The sequence below is a fragment of the Photinus pyralis genome, unplaced genomic scaffold, assembly GCF_008802855.1.
Source record: "Photinus pyralis isolate 1611_PpyrPB1 unplaced genomic scaffold, Ppyr1.3 Ppyr1.4_LG10, whole genome shotgun sequence".
NCBI classification, from domain to species: Eukaryota; Metazoa; Arthropoda; class Insecta; order Coleoptera; family Lampyridae; genus Photinus; species Photinus pyralis.
The window spans coordinates 576703-593703 of record NW_022170250.1 but is presented as its reverse complement, the minus strand read 5'-3'; the positions used below and the strand labels follow the sequence as shown (position 1 = coordinate 593703).

General features: G+C 42.0%; 3 protein-coding genes across 3 annotated transcripts; 1 reads left to right on the top strand and 2 right to left on the bottom strand.

The window, feature by feature from the left end:
* Nucleotides 1-907: 907 nt before the first annotated feature.
* LOC116161761 (facilitated trehalose transporter Tret1-like) lies at nucleotides 908-2591 on the bottom strand. The gene is made up of 5 exons (XM_031475224.1): nucleotides 2497-2591; nucleotides 2314-2449; nucleotides 1605-2266; nucleotides 1372-1558; nucleotides 908-1327 (listed from the first exon to the last, which is right to left on the bottom strand). The coding sequence occupies exons 1-5, from the start codon at nucleotides 2548-2550 to the stop codon at nucleotides 939-941; spliced, it is 1428 nt and encodes a 475-aa protein (XP_031331084.1). The 5' UTR covers nucleotides 2551-2591; the 3' UTR covers nucleotides 908-938.
* Nucleotides 2592-3266: 675 nt separating this feature from the next.
* LOC116162050 (insulin-like growth factor-binding protein complex acid labile subunit) lies at nucleotides 3267-5979 on the top strand. The gene is made up of 2 exons (XM_031475572.1): nucleotides 3267-3300; nucleotides 3351-5979. Exon 2 carries the CDS (start codon nucleotides 3357-3359, stop codon nucleotides 5835-5837), a length of 2481 nt encoding a protein of 826 aa, XP_031331432.1. The 5' UTR covers nucleotides 3267-3300; nucleotides 3351-3356; the 3' UTR covers nucleotides 5838-5979.
* An 8395-nt stretch (nucleotides 5980-14374) lies between these two features.
* Nucleotides 14375-15926, bottom strand: LOC116162450. The gene has a single exon (XM_031476069.1). The coding sequence runs from the start codon at nucleotides 15880-15882 to the stop codon at nucleotides 14518-14520; it is 1365 nt and encodes a 454-aa protein (XP_031331929.1). The 5' UTR covers nucleotides 15883-15926; the 3' UTR covers nucleotides 14375-14517.
* Between the last annotated feature and the right edge of the window lie 1075 nt (nucleotides 15927-17001).

The window sequence follows — 17001 nt, the reverse complement described above, 5'->3', positions numbered from 1 at the left end:
GGTGAAGCGGGGGGTGTCGAAAAAAGACAAAATGCGTTTCGGGAAGGCGAATAGGACGAAGGACCTCGCAGTGCTTTCAACGAGCCGTTTTCCGACGTCTCCCCCCGCCGCGTAGAGGTAAAATAGGTGGCCGTAGCGGGCAAACGGGAGGGGGGGGGGCATATCGAGTTCCGGTTTAGTGCGTCGTTCTCGCAGTGCCACTGCGCTTCAGGGTCGCACCCTCATAGATGGCATTTTTCTATTATTTTGGTGTTTATTCGGAGGCTCTACTGGACGTACCCTCCAGCCAAGGCGCTGAAGACCTGTTGAAACTCGAAATTATTTATACCTATTGTCAGGTCTAGCGGGATCAAGCTAGGGTTCTTCAGTTACAGTAACATTTTCAGATCCTTGTCACTTATCTTCGTTAACATTTTTACTTCATCCGGCACCTTCTGCTTCCTCAATTTCTTCGGTTCTTTAACCTCCCTGGTTCCCTCTTCTTCTTTAACTTATAATCTTAGAAGTAGTATCATCCGAAGGCCCTTTATGTTAGAAATACGAACCAGAATACGTTTCCTGTTTTCTATAATATTTCCTATAGCTTCTTGACTTCTTCAGCTTTTTCGCCATCTTCTCTTGTCAAGCTTTCCCTCTTATCTTTCGGTTGCGTCGAGATTTGGAGCATTTATCGTCTTTTAACATGTCCCACTTCCTAGGTTTCTTTGGCTTCTTCGATGTGATCGACTTTATTTAACTTTACGGCAATTTCCCTGCTTTCCTAAACTCACTCGGCCTCTTCGCTCAGTCTTTGGAAATCTTCAAGTTCCTTTATCTCCTTGATTTCGTCGGTTGTGCAACTTCTTTGATTTCTTAGGAAATTTGCAGGCGCTGATTTCCAGTTGGGGAGTGGATAGGAAGGCAGGTATAAGTCTAACTAAATTTAATAAGCGCAAATACTAGATTACAATTATGTCAATCTCAATGTTAAACTTCTTTACGGATTTTCTTCGACTATCGGGAGAAAAGTGTGCCTCAATTTCCGACAATCTCTTCATGTGAGTTTCAGGTAAAAAAGGCAATATTAGACACGCCAACGCCGACACTCCCGCGAAGAAGAACTGTACGTTTGCTATTCCGTGTAGGCCACTCAGTAACGATGGATACGCAAAAATAGATAGAAAAGTGTACACGTTGTTAAGCCCCCAGGTGATATTCGTGATAAGTCCTCGTACATCACCGGGGAACAGTTCGCCCAATAGAGTAGCAGAAATTGTTGCTATTGTTACCATAAATATAGTGTAAATGTTAAGCATGAACAGTGGCACCCAGGTTTGATGCGTGGTACCTAAACTCTGAATTAACTATCGAGACTTCTGTGAAAAAACTCACCTTCATCAATCCATGCAGTGTACAGCCCTGACATGATCATACTCAAAAAGACGCCAAGAAGTGCAATAAACATAATCGGTCGTCTCCCAAACTGGCCCATGATCACTACCAGCCCTAACCCAGTAAAAATGCGTAGAAGAGCCATACAAGAGAATACAATGTATGGATCGAATTGTGTTCCAAGTTCCTAAAACAATCGCAATGGATGACGTCAAAGTTTAAAGCTTAAGTACCTCAAAGAAAATTATTGAATTCCTCGCAAGTATGCTCATTCCTGCAAATTGCTGGGCGAACCCCAGAAGTGTCAAAATTAGAAACGGCCTATACACTGTTGGAAGTATTAAATTGCGCATAATAATCTTCTTGTGTACTCTTCCTCTTGCTTCCGATTTCAAAGTTTCCAACTCTTTCTCCACAATGTCGGTGTCATTCCGATTAAACCAGCGCAAGGATTTCCTGGCTTCTGCCTCTCGATTTTTCGAAACAAGCCACGAAGGACTTTGTGGCAAGGAGAACACCAACAGCGTGGCTATAGTGCCCGATCCGCACGTTATCCACGCAGCCGCTCGCCATGAAGTCAAGTACCCCATGATGTACGTCACCAGCGACCCCAGCTCGTGGAAAACCATCGATAACGCAAGCAAAGGCGCACGAAGTGTTGGCGTGGAGACCTCCGCAACGTACACCAGTGACGCGCAGGAGACGCAACCTATGGCGATTCCCGTGACGGTCCGACCCAAAATCAGCATGGACCCACTTCTTCCCAAAGCGATCGTAACCCATCCGATCGCGTGGAAAATCAGGCTAGATTTTAACATGGGCAGCCTACCAAACTTGTCCGTCAAGATTCCACCGAGCACTGACTGGCACAGCGCGACAAGGCAAACGCAATTAACTAAAAGTTGAGCTGCAGATGAGCTAACAAGATTTTGCCATTATTACTTATCCACATTTCTTCGTTCTTTGTAACTTCCAACGCATCGGCGCCATTTCGCAGTTGAGGGATTAGCACGGAGGAGTAAGTGTGCACCACACCTATCCAAAGATGGACCGAACTTGCTACTGCGCCGGCATAGATCTAAAAATCTGCTAGTGATGCTCACTACCTAGGTGATTTAGGCTTACCTGTGGAAGTAGCGCGTTTACTATGTTGAGTTTTGCCAAAAGCCTGTTGAACATTTTGTGTGGTTGGCCGCCGGGGAACAGGTAGCTACCTACGTGTTCAGACAAATACTGATAAGCGTTGTTTACGTTCTGCTTTCACAAAAGTTCCACTACCTACGTAATGTTTTTAACGTGGACGTCGGCGCCGAGCGGAGTCACACTATCAACGAGTCTACAGTCAAGGATTGATGGGTCCAGACGCGAAATTGGTTAAATGGTCGACATAATCTTCATCTGTTTCTGCGAAATGAACGACGGCATGGCGGGCCCTTATTAATCAAGGACTGTGCCGAACATAAAATCACAGGAAAATGTAATCGACAATCCTGCAGGTGTAGCTATTTAGTTTTACATCTTTTATATCCGTTAAAAATGTTGCAAATGTTGATGCAGCACCAATTAGTTACGTAAGTTTGTTTGTACTTTTTTAAGTAGCAAATTGTGATACACATTGGATTTCTTTTCTTATTAAATTATTTCGCAAGGGTTCTCAAAGAGTTCTTAGCTTAACTGACCCCAGGTATAGATACTCGCACCCTCGTTCGGGGATTGCGGACTAGTCTCAAGTGGTGCCCTAAGAGTTTTACCTTTGTGGGCGTCTGTGTGATGGCTAGTAATCCGTCTTGCAACAGAGTGCCCCTTGAACTTCCCTGATGAGTGTTATCGCCTCTGGTCACCAAATGCAGATAGCATGCAGTATGATAACTTCTTGGGTTCGTTGTTATGACCCAACCGGATTCAGTTGCTGAGCGTCTATGATACGGGGTGAGTACCGAGCACTTGCCACGACTCAGATTTCTGTATCATTCTTTTAGGTTGCCATGGGGCCATTACTATTGTTGTTTTTAATTGGACTGGCCACGGTGCAGTCGCAGGATTGTAATTGCCAGTCGGATACGATGGTTTGCCAAAGAATAGGTTCTTTGAAACAATTAAGAAGTGGAATAGAAGAGTGCCTCAAACTGGAGGACGCTATTATAGACTTTACCGGTTTGCAGTTGGAAAATAGTGAAATCGATTTGGAGGCGACATGGTTTGAAGGTTACGAAAATATCAAGGAGTTCGTTATCGCTTACAGCAACATAACTATAGCGGCGGGGACATTTAAAAACTTGACAAATTTGGACAATCTACTAATCCGTTTTAACAACGTGGGCTCGATTCATTCCCAGGCATTTGCAGAACTCTACAATTTAAAGCAGTTCCAGATTCTTTCAACTAAAATGGAACGTATTCCGAAAGGGGCGTTCGACGATATGCATTCGATAACCTATTTCGAGTTGCAGGATGTTAACCCGGTCGAAATCGAGTCGGGTGTTTTCGATCATTCCCCTAATATCAAGACATTGTACTTGACGGGAAACAACATGACGAAATTACCCACTGGGTTGCTATCCAAGCTCATACTACTTGAACAAGGTTGGTTTAATGAAATGAATCTCGATCTGCTCGATGGGGAAACCTTCAAGGGCCTGGTTAATCTTCAAAAGCTTTCATTGGAAAAGAATCAGTTGCAAGATTTGCCAGCGCACATCTTCCACGACCTTGACGCGCTTTATGAACTGCATTTAGGACATAATCATCTGAAAATCCTGCACGAAGATCTTCTATCCACTTTGAAAAACTTGAAATCGCTCGATCTCTCCCACAACGAGATCAACGCACTACCCAAAGATCTATTTAAACACCTTCCTCAAGTGACCTCTATTAATCTCGCCGTGAATAAGATCGCTAGCTTAGACGTCGACGTATTTAGAGCCATGCCCAAACTGGTATCACTGAAGTTGCAGAATAACCTCCTTTCTTCGCTACCATCAGGTTTATTTTCAGGGAATCCAAACGTTGAAGACGTCAATATGAAGAACAACGAACTGGAGAAAATCGTCTCCGGCAATTTTCAAGGAATGAGTCAACTGAAAACGCTCCAATTGTCCAAGAACAAAATTTCACTGATCGAACCGCACTCCTTCGATGGACTGGGAAGTCTGGAGGAGCTCGCCTTGAACGACAACCAAGTGAAGGAAATCTCAACGACTCAGTTTAACGATCTGAAAAGTTTGACCAATCTAGATCTATCCAAGAACAAACTTCGAACCCTTCCACCTGGAGTGTTTGACGGGCTTAGTTCGATCGAACAAATTCTCCTCACCGACAATAGCATTACCAAGTTGGAGAAGGGAGTTTTTGATAAACTAGCTCACTTGGGCGGCCTAGACTTGATTAACAACGAGATTGAAATCATCGAAGCGGGTACGTTTGAGAAACAGCGCAAGCTGAGGTCCTTGAATTTGGCCGGTAATAAACTTAGGAACGTAAATGGGGAAAGTCTCAAGGGATTATCGGCGATTTCCAATTTCAATCTGGAAACCAACCCGATCGGCCACATTTCGTGCGATAGCTTCAAGGTGCTGCCCGCCCTTCGACGTCTGACCCTTGAAGACATTCCCATCGAGGATTTACCGCTAGGCTGCTTTTCTGCTCTGAAAAACCTGAACTATCTGCATATTAAGAAGACCAAGTTGAAATTTGTGAAAAAAGGAGTTCTTGCTGGGCTGGAGTATGTCACAGATATGCACTTGACGGACAGCGAAATCGAAGAGCTGGAACAGGGAACTTTCGATGAGCTTGTAGACTTACGAGGTCTAACCCTTTCCAATAACCACCTATCGAAGATCAACAAGGATACCTTCAAGGGGTTGTCTAAATTGGACATGCTGTCGTTAAGCGATAACAAAATCTCAACGATAAATTCGGCAATATTCGAGCCTTTGAGCAACTTGCGATTGTTGTACTTAAATGGCAATCAGCTGGGCGATATTCCGGCAGATGCCTTCAGCGGTTTACCTAACCTGATTTACTTGGACTTATCCAAGAACGTTATCGAAAAGTTACCGGCGGAGGTTTTTCAATCGCAGAAATCGCTAAACAAGTTAAATTTGGGCCATAACGAACTGCGTGTTTTAGACAAAGGATCAATTCCGATCACATCAGACTTGCACTATCTGCTTTTGAACAACAACAAAATTTTGGAGATCAAACCAGGGACCTTCGATGACATGAAGACGCTTCGGGAACTCAACCTGTCAAACAACTTATTAACGCACATTTCACCGGGGACTTTAGAGGGGCTGTCTTCCATGTACTCACTGTACCTCGAAAACAATACGATCGTCGATTTGACCGAGACAGTTTTTGATAATTTACCAGCTTTGGCACATTTGCAATTGAAAGGGAACAAACTGGATGCCAAATTCTTAGAGATCATAGAGAAGAAATTTCCTGGGTCTGATTTAGGCGATTAATGATCCTGATTCAACTGCATGTCTTCGTTCAATAAAGAGTTATGTAATTGATTATTTTGGAATATTTTAAACTTCTTCAATGTTGATTGATCTGTTCGTCTGCTCGAACGGATATTATGATATTAAATCGTTTCCAAAATTATTGCATGGAACCCAGAAATGCACATCCCATTCTCCTAATAGCTAAAAACAGAAGATTTCAACAGCAAAATTGTTAATCGAGAAAGTTATCCCATTAAGCAGAATAAACAAGATAAATTGAACAAATATCGGTATCCATTTTCACCTTGACGTTCTTTGCATAATGACATCAATAAACATTTACACATTAAGAAGCATGGCTGTGAATTTAATTAACCTCTGGTCACTTAGAACGTTTAAGAAATGCATTTATTTTTACTGTTTCCAATTTGAACCGTGGTCTGACACACTTTGCTTATTAGCGTTTTCGCTAAATATGTCGTCAACCAACAATTATCATTTGGGATTACGGAGACAGAATGCAGAACCACTCCTTTCGCTCTAAAATTATAATCTCATAGTTATGTCATGTCGTTTAATTACAATATTGATATGAGATGCTAAAAATAGACAAAGGTCGATATATTGCAATATTAATGCGAATTACTCAAGTAACAACACTTTTCAGCTTTGGAAGAAGAAAGTCCTCCATTTGATTGTATATGAAGAACTGCTGTTTCAAAATTGGTATAACAAAAAATCCTTCGAGCCGGATTTGAACCAGCGACCTATGGATTACGGTTAACTCGTTACATCTACAGTCCACCGCTCTACCAACTGAGCTATAGAAGGTCACGTGTTTGACCTACTCCTGCAGTATCTCTTCAGGTGTATTTTCATTCCATTCAATATCGTTCCAGTTCCTTCAGAATCCATTCAGTCTCTCCACGCCTCCGAATCACTATAAAATCCCTCTTCAAAATCTAGTTTTTCCAAAGCTCTATGTCCTTTGGGGAGTTTTCCACGTCTTCTTATAGTTTTAGAAATTAATAGATTTCAGCTATCAAACTAGACGAATTGCTCTGTAAACGTGGACCTTCTTAATAAAATTTGTGTTTTACAAAAGTCGCCTCAAAATCACTTCAAAGTCTGCTCAATGTCTTCGAAATCTCTTCAACAGAGACTTGGCAGAGGCTTTGAAGAGCCTTTAAAGAGAATTTCAAGGAATGTTAAAGAGATTTTGAAGAGACTTTGATCGTGTGTTATGCGGATGACCTGGCCCTACAGGCGCTTGTAAAAAGTGTTGGAAAACTCAACGCAAGGCAAGCAAGTTAAAACTAGCAGCTGCAAAGACTGGCACCGACACCTAAAAGGGGCGAAAAGTTCATCAAGGAAAACAGATACATTATGTTCAGAGAGATATGAAATACCTGGAAATGATCATAGGTTGAAGATTAACGATGGAGGGATACGTAATATAGGGGCAACGAACAGGGCACCACAGTTAATGGGGAAGCTTAGCGGACTGCTACCGAGAGTAGGAGGGCTAATGCGTGCGAAAAGAACAGTTATTGCACTGGCTGCCCACTGGCTCTGGCAGAAGCACAGTTCGTGCCAGTAAACATGCTAGGCCAAGGAGTGGGTAAGCCAAGCAGAATCCCCCACTACGTTGCGCCGATAGATTTGTGTCTATAACCTATGAGAGTAGGGTAGCACTACGAAGTTTCAATTGGCGTAGTGCCACCAGAAACCCTTCTAGGTTCGTCTAACTTTAGAGCGGACGTAGAGAGCTTTAAAAAAGAAACCAAAAGGTAGGCAAAAACCCTAAAAACCGTTTGGAGAGTGCACAGAGCGCTCTAAACATGTTAGTTTCCGGAGCATTCGAGGACTTTCTAAGCCAATTTCGGAACTTTCGAAACCGTTTTTGACCTAGCGGTCTTTTAGGCTCTTCGAAGGTTTTCCATAGCTCTCCGAGTTTACGGACTAGATTTAGGCTTTATAGAAGCAGTCAAATTTTCTAGCGCTACTGATGGAGTCCTTTCCAAAGCTTTCCGAGACTCTATTAGTTTTGGAAAAGGTCTAAAAGGTTCTCGAAACGACCACAAGAGTCTTCGACTTAAAGCATCCTTGCCTTCTTCACCTTTCTCGCTTTCATTAAAGTTCTTGGTCCTCGGCGACTTCGCGAAATTTAGGTGCAAAACTGTTCCCGAATCTGCATGTTAAATTGCTCGATTAGCACAATTGAATTGCGTTGAGAAATCGCACAACCCAAAAGGCGATAAAATGCAAATCTTCCGATTAATTTCTTCTTGCCCAAGATATCCAAATGCGCGATTTCTAAATCGATCGTGACAGCAGATATAATTAGCGTTCGAACGTCGACGTGTAAACTCGAATTAAGAAAATGGGCTGTTAAAATTATACTTCTTTAATGTGAAAACGAGAAAAAAAAAACGCGGCCGCATTCTAAAACAAAGAAAGAGGAATCGCTCGCGGAGATGCACACACCTCTTTCGGTATCTCGATTTAAACGAATTATAGTCGTTGCCATGACAAGGCGGATATTGCTATACGCTAGAGTAGTTTTTGTCGATTGTTTAAGAGAATGTTCACAATCAGACGTGCATCCGGTCAGCCATTAGATCTTCCCATTGTGACCGGTTTTCGAGAAAAACGGGACAAACGTCCCAAGCGTCGATCGTAATCGACTCGTCGAGACTTTAATTCAATTATAATTAAAGTCTCCGCGAAGAAGAGAAATTTAACTTTCCTGATAATTGGAGATTTATCAATGGTTTATGTTTAAAAGGTCAATGGTTTCTCATGAACCTAAGACACTTTCACATAATGTTAGGAAGAATTGCATCTTCGGATGATGCTCATTTTTCTTCCTATATTTGCAAAGCGGCTGCAGCAAGTGTCATTTCACGCGTTAGAACAGCACACCCATCGGTTTACACCGTTAATTAGCTTTGAAGAAAAGCCTTAATTAGTCTGTTAACATTACGATGTGCTTATACTTCCGAAAATTGGCCCAGAGGGCAGATCTTACTAGGTTAGATGAAGATCATGTGGGCCAATTGTGCCCTTTTTCAATAAACAGTAGAGACAGATTTTTCATAATGATTTTTGTGAATAATTTTATCAATTTAGAGAATTGCATTTAGATTTAGATGTAATAGATCTGAAGAATTTAAAGATTTTGAAAAAAAAAGAATTTCAAGAATTTTAAAGAATCATCGGTTTCTTCCAAAGAGAATAAAAGGAAATAAGAAATGTGAAGGAGTGAACGAGCCTGAGAAGTCGAAAAGTCTGAAGAAAATGAAGAATCGAAGGAATCAAGGAAATATAAGAATCAGACTGATATTAAAAAGAATATAATCTGAAGAACCTTAAGAGTTTGGACTTAGAGAATCTAAAGAATTCAAAGAAGTATAGAACACCAGGCTCAAGTAATGGTAATTGTCTTTGCGGGAAAAATAAGATTTGGTTATAATACTTATAATAGGATATCGCGGATTCCTTTATATTAAAAGCCCTTAATGCTCTCATTGTATTTTCACAAGTTTATTGCATTAAATCCAATCGTTTCTAGGTATGTGTGACTCAATTTAGAACAGCGGATACAACCGGGTATCTCGTTTTTGATTGGTAGTTCGTTCTGGTCGCCATATTGGGGCTAAAATGCTATAGGTACTTTAGTATGAGTTTACACTTTTCTTTGTGTTTTTGCGAAATTATGTGAATAAAGGCACGGCTTAAGGTAAAATGTATATTGTGGACATATGACATATCCAAATACAGTTACTGTAGGTATAGGTACTTGCATATTTACCGCGTAGTTAAGACCATAAAAGTAAGATTTTACAAAATAACTTGGACAGATTATCTTTAAGTATTTAAGTAACAAAGAATTCAGTGAGACTTTTCTACCTAGTTACATTACCAGATACAGTTTATGAAAACTAATATTTTTAGCTGCAGAATGGTAATGGTAAATAAAATCCTTAAAGTACGCATAATTATGTTTCGTGATTAACAGATAGATAAAGAACGTCATTATTATTTGTCATGCCTTCGTGGTGCCTTTTATATGCTCTACACCAATTTTGGATAGTATGGCGAGACCACGCGAGACGAGACTGAACCAGGGCGGGACGAGATGCAGAATATACAAAAAAAACAACAAGGGACTCTCTGGATTGCGAGCACAGACAAGGAAGCTTTTTAATAAAGAAAAAACACACGAGGGAATGGGGTTCAATCCAAGCTACACTCACCGAATGCCATGAGGAAGGCAAAAAATGACTTATGGAAAAGGTACAGCGAGGAAATTGAACAAATTCCAGATTCCAAAGAGCTCTACAAAAGGAATAAAAAATCGATTCCTTGAAGAAAACTGAGGGGGGTTATACATCAGACACCCGAAAGGAGACTTGGAGCTTTTGCTTCAGTCACACTTTCTAGGATCAAGAGCTCTCGCTCAAAATCACGCGGGCAAATCAATGACTCTACTGGCACCACTTCTCAGGAGAAACAAAGGAAATTGGATTTTGGATCGGCAGATAGTGAACCTAATTACCTAACCAAAAAGGTGGGTAGTGAAAACTTTCGCATAAATCCCAAGGGATGGGTGGAATATTTCCTGCTCTACTACAACAAGGTCTTGACCTGTTACCCTCCAGGGTGCATACCTATGGCGTGGAGTAAACGTCGTATTCATACCGAAACCTGGACGAGACCCCTACGCCCAAGCAAAGTCGCTTAGACCCATCAGTCTAACGTCGTTTCTCCTAAATCTATTGGAGAGACTTATTGAGCGACGCATAAGGGATGAGGTGTTGAGCCCCGAGGGGACCTCTACAGCAGGTATGGAGACTCTTCAACTCACCGTCGCTACACCTATAGTAATTAAGGCAGAGGCATACCGACCGAGAGTCAATGGCGAGGAGGGATCGTCACCTTTAATGAAATCTCTAAAGATAAAACCCTCAGTATGACTACTGCCGGAGGGTACTAGTTGTGGAGAGTAAGGAGGCTACAGAAACTCTGTAAGCCTAGGACAAAAAGCAACCGTGGCAACTGTTGGCCTATTAAAAAAGAACCTTACCAAAAGGAAAAGGAGGAAACCATTCCTAGATATTTCTGCATTATCCATGTAGGATGAAGATAAGACACAGAGCACTGTCGGTTGACCACACCTCCACAAAATGGGACTGATTGCAAGGATTGTGTTGAGGAAGAAGAACCACCACACCAAAGGCACCTACGTGGAAATGAGAAAATTACACAAGAAGAAGTAACAAAGGTTCGCCCTATCAAAATCTTAGACTTTGTTAAAGATACAGTGGACATAACCGAGGAGTACTATGGACCAATATCGTTACCAAATACATACTTATCTTGAAAGAAGAGCAGTGGACAGAAGAATAAAAGGTCGTAAAACCCCACGAGCCATAAATCGAATCGTTTACCTTTACCATAAAAAAGCGCAAAAAATAGAATAACTGTTGCGAATTATGTAAGAATATTCCGCAATAAACAACCGTCGTTGTCCGGCTATACACATTTTGCATATTTCTTCTTTTATTGCGTAACTCGATAATAAAGTACTCGCCATTACCTTAGAAATTCCAATATCTGGTTTATTTTCCGAAAAGGTCAACGCATACTCTTACCATAAATGCCACCAACGTAGCTTTTATTCCAATTACTCCGCGGCGGCGGCCTGTCAAAATCGAGTAATTGCGATGGGAGAAATTTAACGAGTGAATGTACGAAGACGCGAGTTGTAATTATAACAATTTAGTGAATGAAATGGGAACCGAAAGAAACGTACGAACTTGCTCATTTCCCAAGGTTTTCTCTTAATTATGTCTTTTTCTCATTGTCATTATTGAATGAATAAACAATCGTATTGTTATAATTTATTGTCTTTAAGTGTTTAACCTTTACGGCATTGAAAATATGGTTGGGAAAAAGGCGAAGATGTTCATCCGGTTTTTTTAGTAGTAGCAGAGTGAAGAAAGAATTGATGAAAAAAAACTTACACACACTACACGCCATCGTCGAACGTTGTTATGAGGTTATTGTAAATTCCATCCAGTGTAGCACTGTGAGGGAAAGTTGTTGCGCCTTAAGCCATCTACCTACTTAAGTACCAGTTCTTCGGCTACGCACTTCTAAACACAATCTTTGCGCTTTGAATCGATGATTATCTCAACATTCTTCGGCCTCTTCTCCCCGTTGCGTGCGAACCGATGAATGAATTTGACTTTTCATGAGTGTGATTAGTTGGCCTTCTTAAGGTTTCTGTCGTATGTGGCTAATGTATTACGAGGCTGCAATTATGGGCGAGGATCGTTACTTGTCCGGCTCGAAGGACCACGTGTGGCTTTACCTCTGTCAGTACATCCTTGATGAATAAACAAACACGATCAAACGAGCTTTCCTTGTAAAATTTTGTAATTCAGAGCGCGTTCCTTAAAAGGATTTTCGTGTTTCATTAGCGAATCTATCGGAAATTATTCCGTGCAAAAAGGCTAGCACGTTTTATTGACCACGACGAAACAGTTCAGGAAAGGGCACTAAAGAAATCGAAAAACGACAAAGCACTCTTTTTTCCGGACCCAAAATTAGTTAAAGCCATTTGCTGTCGCGAACCTTATAGCATATCATCGAGGATGTGCACCTCCTCTTTTGAGCGCGATAAATTAAAAAAAAGGTCCCATGTCCCCTGTTCAGTTGATTTTGTCAAGAAGTCGAAAAAACAAAAGAAACAGAACAAGCTGTAGAAGCAGGAAAAAAGGAAAGCATAATCTAGAAAAGCGTGGAAATCAAAAAAATTGAGAGCTAGGTTAGGCAGACAAGAAAGTCGATGGACTAAGGCTAAGAAAGCAATGGCATCTGAAGACCCGCAGTAACAAAAAAAGATGTCGGAAGAAGCAAAATGCGATCTAGAAAAAAGGAGGCTGGAATCTAGCGAGTAAAGAAACAGAAAAGGAGTTCGAAGACATACGACCATACCGAGAAAGGCGATGAAGAAGACATAATCACGAAAAAATAGAAAATAGAAGAAGTTTGAAAAGCCGAACGAGTCGGAGCTGGAAATACCAAGAACTGAATGAAGCAGCCGAAGGAGTAAGGAAGTAGTGCATGGTGAGGATGGCTAAAGAAGGAAGGTGAAAACTTTGGAAGATTCGAAGAAGTCAAGGTTGCATAGAAGAATGAGGAACCCAGGTTGACGAGAAAGTTAATGGATCCCAACGGTAATTTGTATAGTATGTCCCGGAAACACAAAGAGTCCTCCTTCGGTTTGGTGGAGAAAGAAAATAAAGTGCTCGCAAAAAGTAAAGAAAGAAATCGAAAAATCATCCGAAAAAATCCAAGAAGCGAAAGCATTCGAGGGGCCAAGGAAGCCGAAGTTAATTAAGGAGGCATAAGATAGCGAAGACATAATAGAAGCTTTGGTAGTCAGAAATGCAAAGAAAACCGAGGGAGCATAGGAAGTCGAAATCAAAAATAACAATAGGCGGAGGCAATAAGGGAAAAGTGCCGAGGAAGCCAATCCTGATGAATTCATAGGAGTCAAAGGAATTGCAGACGTAAAATGGTCCAAAGGCGATTAAAAAACGTAAGACCATGAGAGTAAAGAAAAGGAAGAAGCCAAAGACAGAGCCGAGGAGGCATAGCAAAGGAAGACCGAGAAAGCTTTAGAAATCGAGGAATCTGAAAGAATTGGGGAGAGAGGGAGAAATGTAAGGGTTTCGACCAGGCGAACGAAGAAATTGAACAATGCAATTGGATGCGTGGGAACAAGTGAATAACGTTAAAAATTCAGGAAATAGCCGAGAACGACCAAGAGACCGGAAAGGGGAAGAAGCGTGAGAAATTACGAAGTCAGGAAGTTGAAGGAGTCGGGTAGGTGGAGTGATAATGAAAAATCGAACAGAAGAATGCTTGGACGACCTGCGCCTTTCGCAACACGTGACGTAACTGAAGATTTCCTATGCTGTGGTTCGAAGAAAACAAAAAAGACAAGTCCGCAAACTGCAAAATGCCGGAGAATTTGAAGCCGAAGATCATTAAGAAATCAAAGTCACAAGAAAGAGAGTTTGAGAATTTCCGCGAGAGTCCGCCGAGAGAGTTAAAAAATCAAGAAAGGCCAAAAAGTAGATGATAGACAAAGAAACTGAAGAAGCGTGACCATCATGAATGTCAAAGAAGGCAAAGCAAATGTTCAGTGAGAAAAAAGGGATTGAGCGGCAAATTACATGGACGCCTAATTAATTACCAGAAGCAAAAACCTTGAACTACAAGGGATTTATGTTAAAACGCACCGTTAGTTAATGATGTACTTAGTTTCTGTGTTTGCAAACTTACAACTTAATTAAGAGGCACCGCTTGATTGATATCGACACACCAATTCCGCTGCGGGTTAACGATTTTATAACACTTTCGAGCTCACAGCTCGTGTAATTTGGTCTACTTCTTGTACTTTGCTCCATAAAGCAACGATTTAATTTTTTCTTAGTTTACCTCACTCTTTCAACGACGGTAATCAAGTAGGGTCCAAGTCAACAAAAAGATTTATTAAAAAATTTACATCGTATATACACTTTAGCTTTTATATACAGGGTGTTGGATATTAGAAACGTAACAACAATGTGCACAATACCTGGATCTAGCCAAAACTGCTAGAGGAGGTTGTACCGCAGTCTTAAACGACTTGCACAGTAGTGTAAGCACTGAATGTCACCTTCTTCTCGTTACTCTTCCGTTTATTATCGTCCTTCTTAATCACACTCTTTAAACTACCCCCGTTGGCGTAGCCGAGCCCTCCGAGGCTACCCCTGCGCGTCTCCTCCCAATCGTAATTGCGACCGATCGTCTTACTGCCGAAGTCTTTCAATTTGGACGACATCCCGAAGAGGCGATTCGAGACGGCCTCCGTCTTGTAGGTGAAGTCGACGTAACCGTAGTCGAGGGAGGTGATATTGCGCGTCTCGCTCTGACTTCGCGGTCGCCGCAGGAACCTCGGCACCGAGTAGGTCCACTCCGGCGCCTTTTTCGCCGGGTACATCGGGAGGATTTTCTGCGTTAGCGCCTGGAAGCGCGACTGTTTGACGTCGACGCGCACGAGTTGGCAGGGGAGCACGGCGGGTTTGGGAGGGTCCGGTGCCCGTTGCTTCTTACGCCTGCGTTCGGGTCGCTTGGGCGCCTCGCCCAGAAGATCCTCGGCGGACTTCCAGACTTTCTTTAAGCTGTTGGTGTTCGAAAGTGATTGTGTACTTAAAATGTTCTCTATCGAAGGCGATCGGTGCGAATGACTTTCACTGCGCTGTCTCAAATTGGCGTTTTTAAGATACAGTCTACTTTCATTATGGTTTGCCGGTTTGAAATCCGGCGTATTTAGGCTAATTATTTTGCTGTTGTCCGGACCCTTTGGGAGGCTGAGCCGAGTTTCCAGTCCTTTCGTGATCTCGATGTGGGTAATTCCATTTCTGTCTGTCCTTTGCAGGAGGTTGAATTTGGTGTTGGCCGAGCTGTAGGTTTTCTGATTGGTGATCGCCTTAAACGTGCTGAAGTTGGAGTAGAAGGTCTTAAGGGCCGTCAGATTTTCAAATTTGAACACTAGAGCGTCGCATTTGATCACAAACACTAGGAGGTGGGGGAATTTGATGTCCGTGTAGCACACGCAGTTGACTAGACTATGACTTTCGGTCGTGGGGGTGGCGGGTAAAGGGGATGGTTTTGCGATTACCGGTTCGGTGTCCGAATCAGAACTTGCGGAACCGTTCGCGCTATCAGTCTCTTGAATTTTTAGTTCGCGCACGTTTCCCGAGGTAAAACTGTCATCACTGGAAACTAGCGAAACTGTGTCGATGTCCGATTCGAATCCTTCGTCCGTTGCTAATTTGGGGTCGGTCACCGGCCGAGAGGATATCAGTTCGAGGTCCAGTTGAGTTGAGTTGATCCGCAAGTCGTATTGAGCAAATGGGGGGAGTCTTCGCTGGGACCTCTCAACTATGGAGGTTAGGGAGGATGTCGCCGGTTCCCTTAGAAGTAGCGTTGCCGGTGGCATAGTTGAAGTTCATTATCTACAAAAAGAAGGATGCTTATAAAAGCGGCGACATTTACACAATCGAGGTCGGTCGATATTTGCATAGCAATTTGCTGGTATTACAAAATGAGGTAAAAAGGTTGTCTCACACTACTTGTTCATGTAGGTACTGTATGTACCTGTGAACTATGCGTGTTACATGTAGATGTAAACAAGCCGATATTACGTGACACTTCCGTGTAAAGTTTCAAATTCTGAGTCACAAGAACAGTCATGCACGGAATGAGAAAAAAACTGCATATCCACGTACAGGTAGGTATAGTGCAGTTTTGTGAAAGCAACCAAGAATCATATTTACACCGTGAAATCCTAGCCGAACGCTACAAATACCTTATAAGTTATGTAGGTATATACGATAACGGTGCCAATCATGTCGCTATAATTTCACTCATCAACCATTGACTTGATTACCATTAGCGGTCCTCCCCACACTTTCACTACCATCAAAATGATCGCTTGAGCGATCTAAAGTGGTCAATTAATGTATACGCCAATCGAATTATACGACGTGTTACAGGACCAACAGCAAATGACCGCAATTTAAGTTAAGTTATGCGAATAAATAATTTCACGAGAATCAGACTTTCCCGTAGCAAAAAGCTTGTTGCGATCATAATTCCTAGACACCCAACGACATCAACTCACCTGCCTGTAACAGCGGGGCTGAATTGAAGATGTGGAAAATGTCGACGACGGAGAAGCTGAAAGGAGCCAAGGAAGGGAAATCCGCGCGGGATCCGAACAAGTCAAAAGCGTCGAAGAAGCAAAAGAGTTTGAAAGCTCCATAAGAAGCAGAAAGTAGTAATATAAGGTCGATAATAACTCAAGAAGGCACTAGAAAAAGTCACTAGACGCGAAAAAGTCACTAGAAAAGTAACTAGGTTTGGGACTCTGCTAGGGGGCTCGTAATATGTTGTCGATTCACGATTCTATAACTCAAAAAGTCACTTTTTCGAACGGACTTCTCAATCAAAAGTTATTGACTAGAAACCAATTTCGAAAGAAAATTCAAAGGGCTGTAACTTTTGAACTAGTAGCCCAATCTTGGAACTGTTTGAAATTATGGATTCTACAGGCCAC

Excerpts from the sequence above, each read along its gene's own strand:
- LOC116161761 (XM_031475224.1), bottom strand. The coding sequence starts at position 2,550 with ATGTTCAACAGGCTTTTGGCAAAACTCAACATAGTAAACGCGCTACTT. Across the intron at positions 2,450-2,496 it reads TAAACGCGCTACTTCCACAG|ATCTATGCCGGCGCAGTAGC; the intron begins GTAAGCCTAAAT and ends GCAGATTTTTAG. Across the intron at positions 1,328-1,371 it reads CACTGCATGGATTGATGAAG|GTACCACGCATCAAACCTGG; the intron begins GTGAGTTTTTTC and ends TTCAGAGTTTAG.
- LOC116162050 (XM_031475572.1), top strand. The coding sequence starts at position 3,357 with ATGGGGCCATTACTATTGTTGTTTTTAATTGGACTGGCCACGGTGCAG.
- LOC116162450 (XM_031476069.1), bottom strand. The coding sequence starts at position 15,882 with ATGCCACCGGCAACGCTACTTCTAAGGGAACCGGCGACATCCTCCCTA.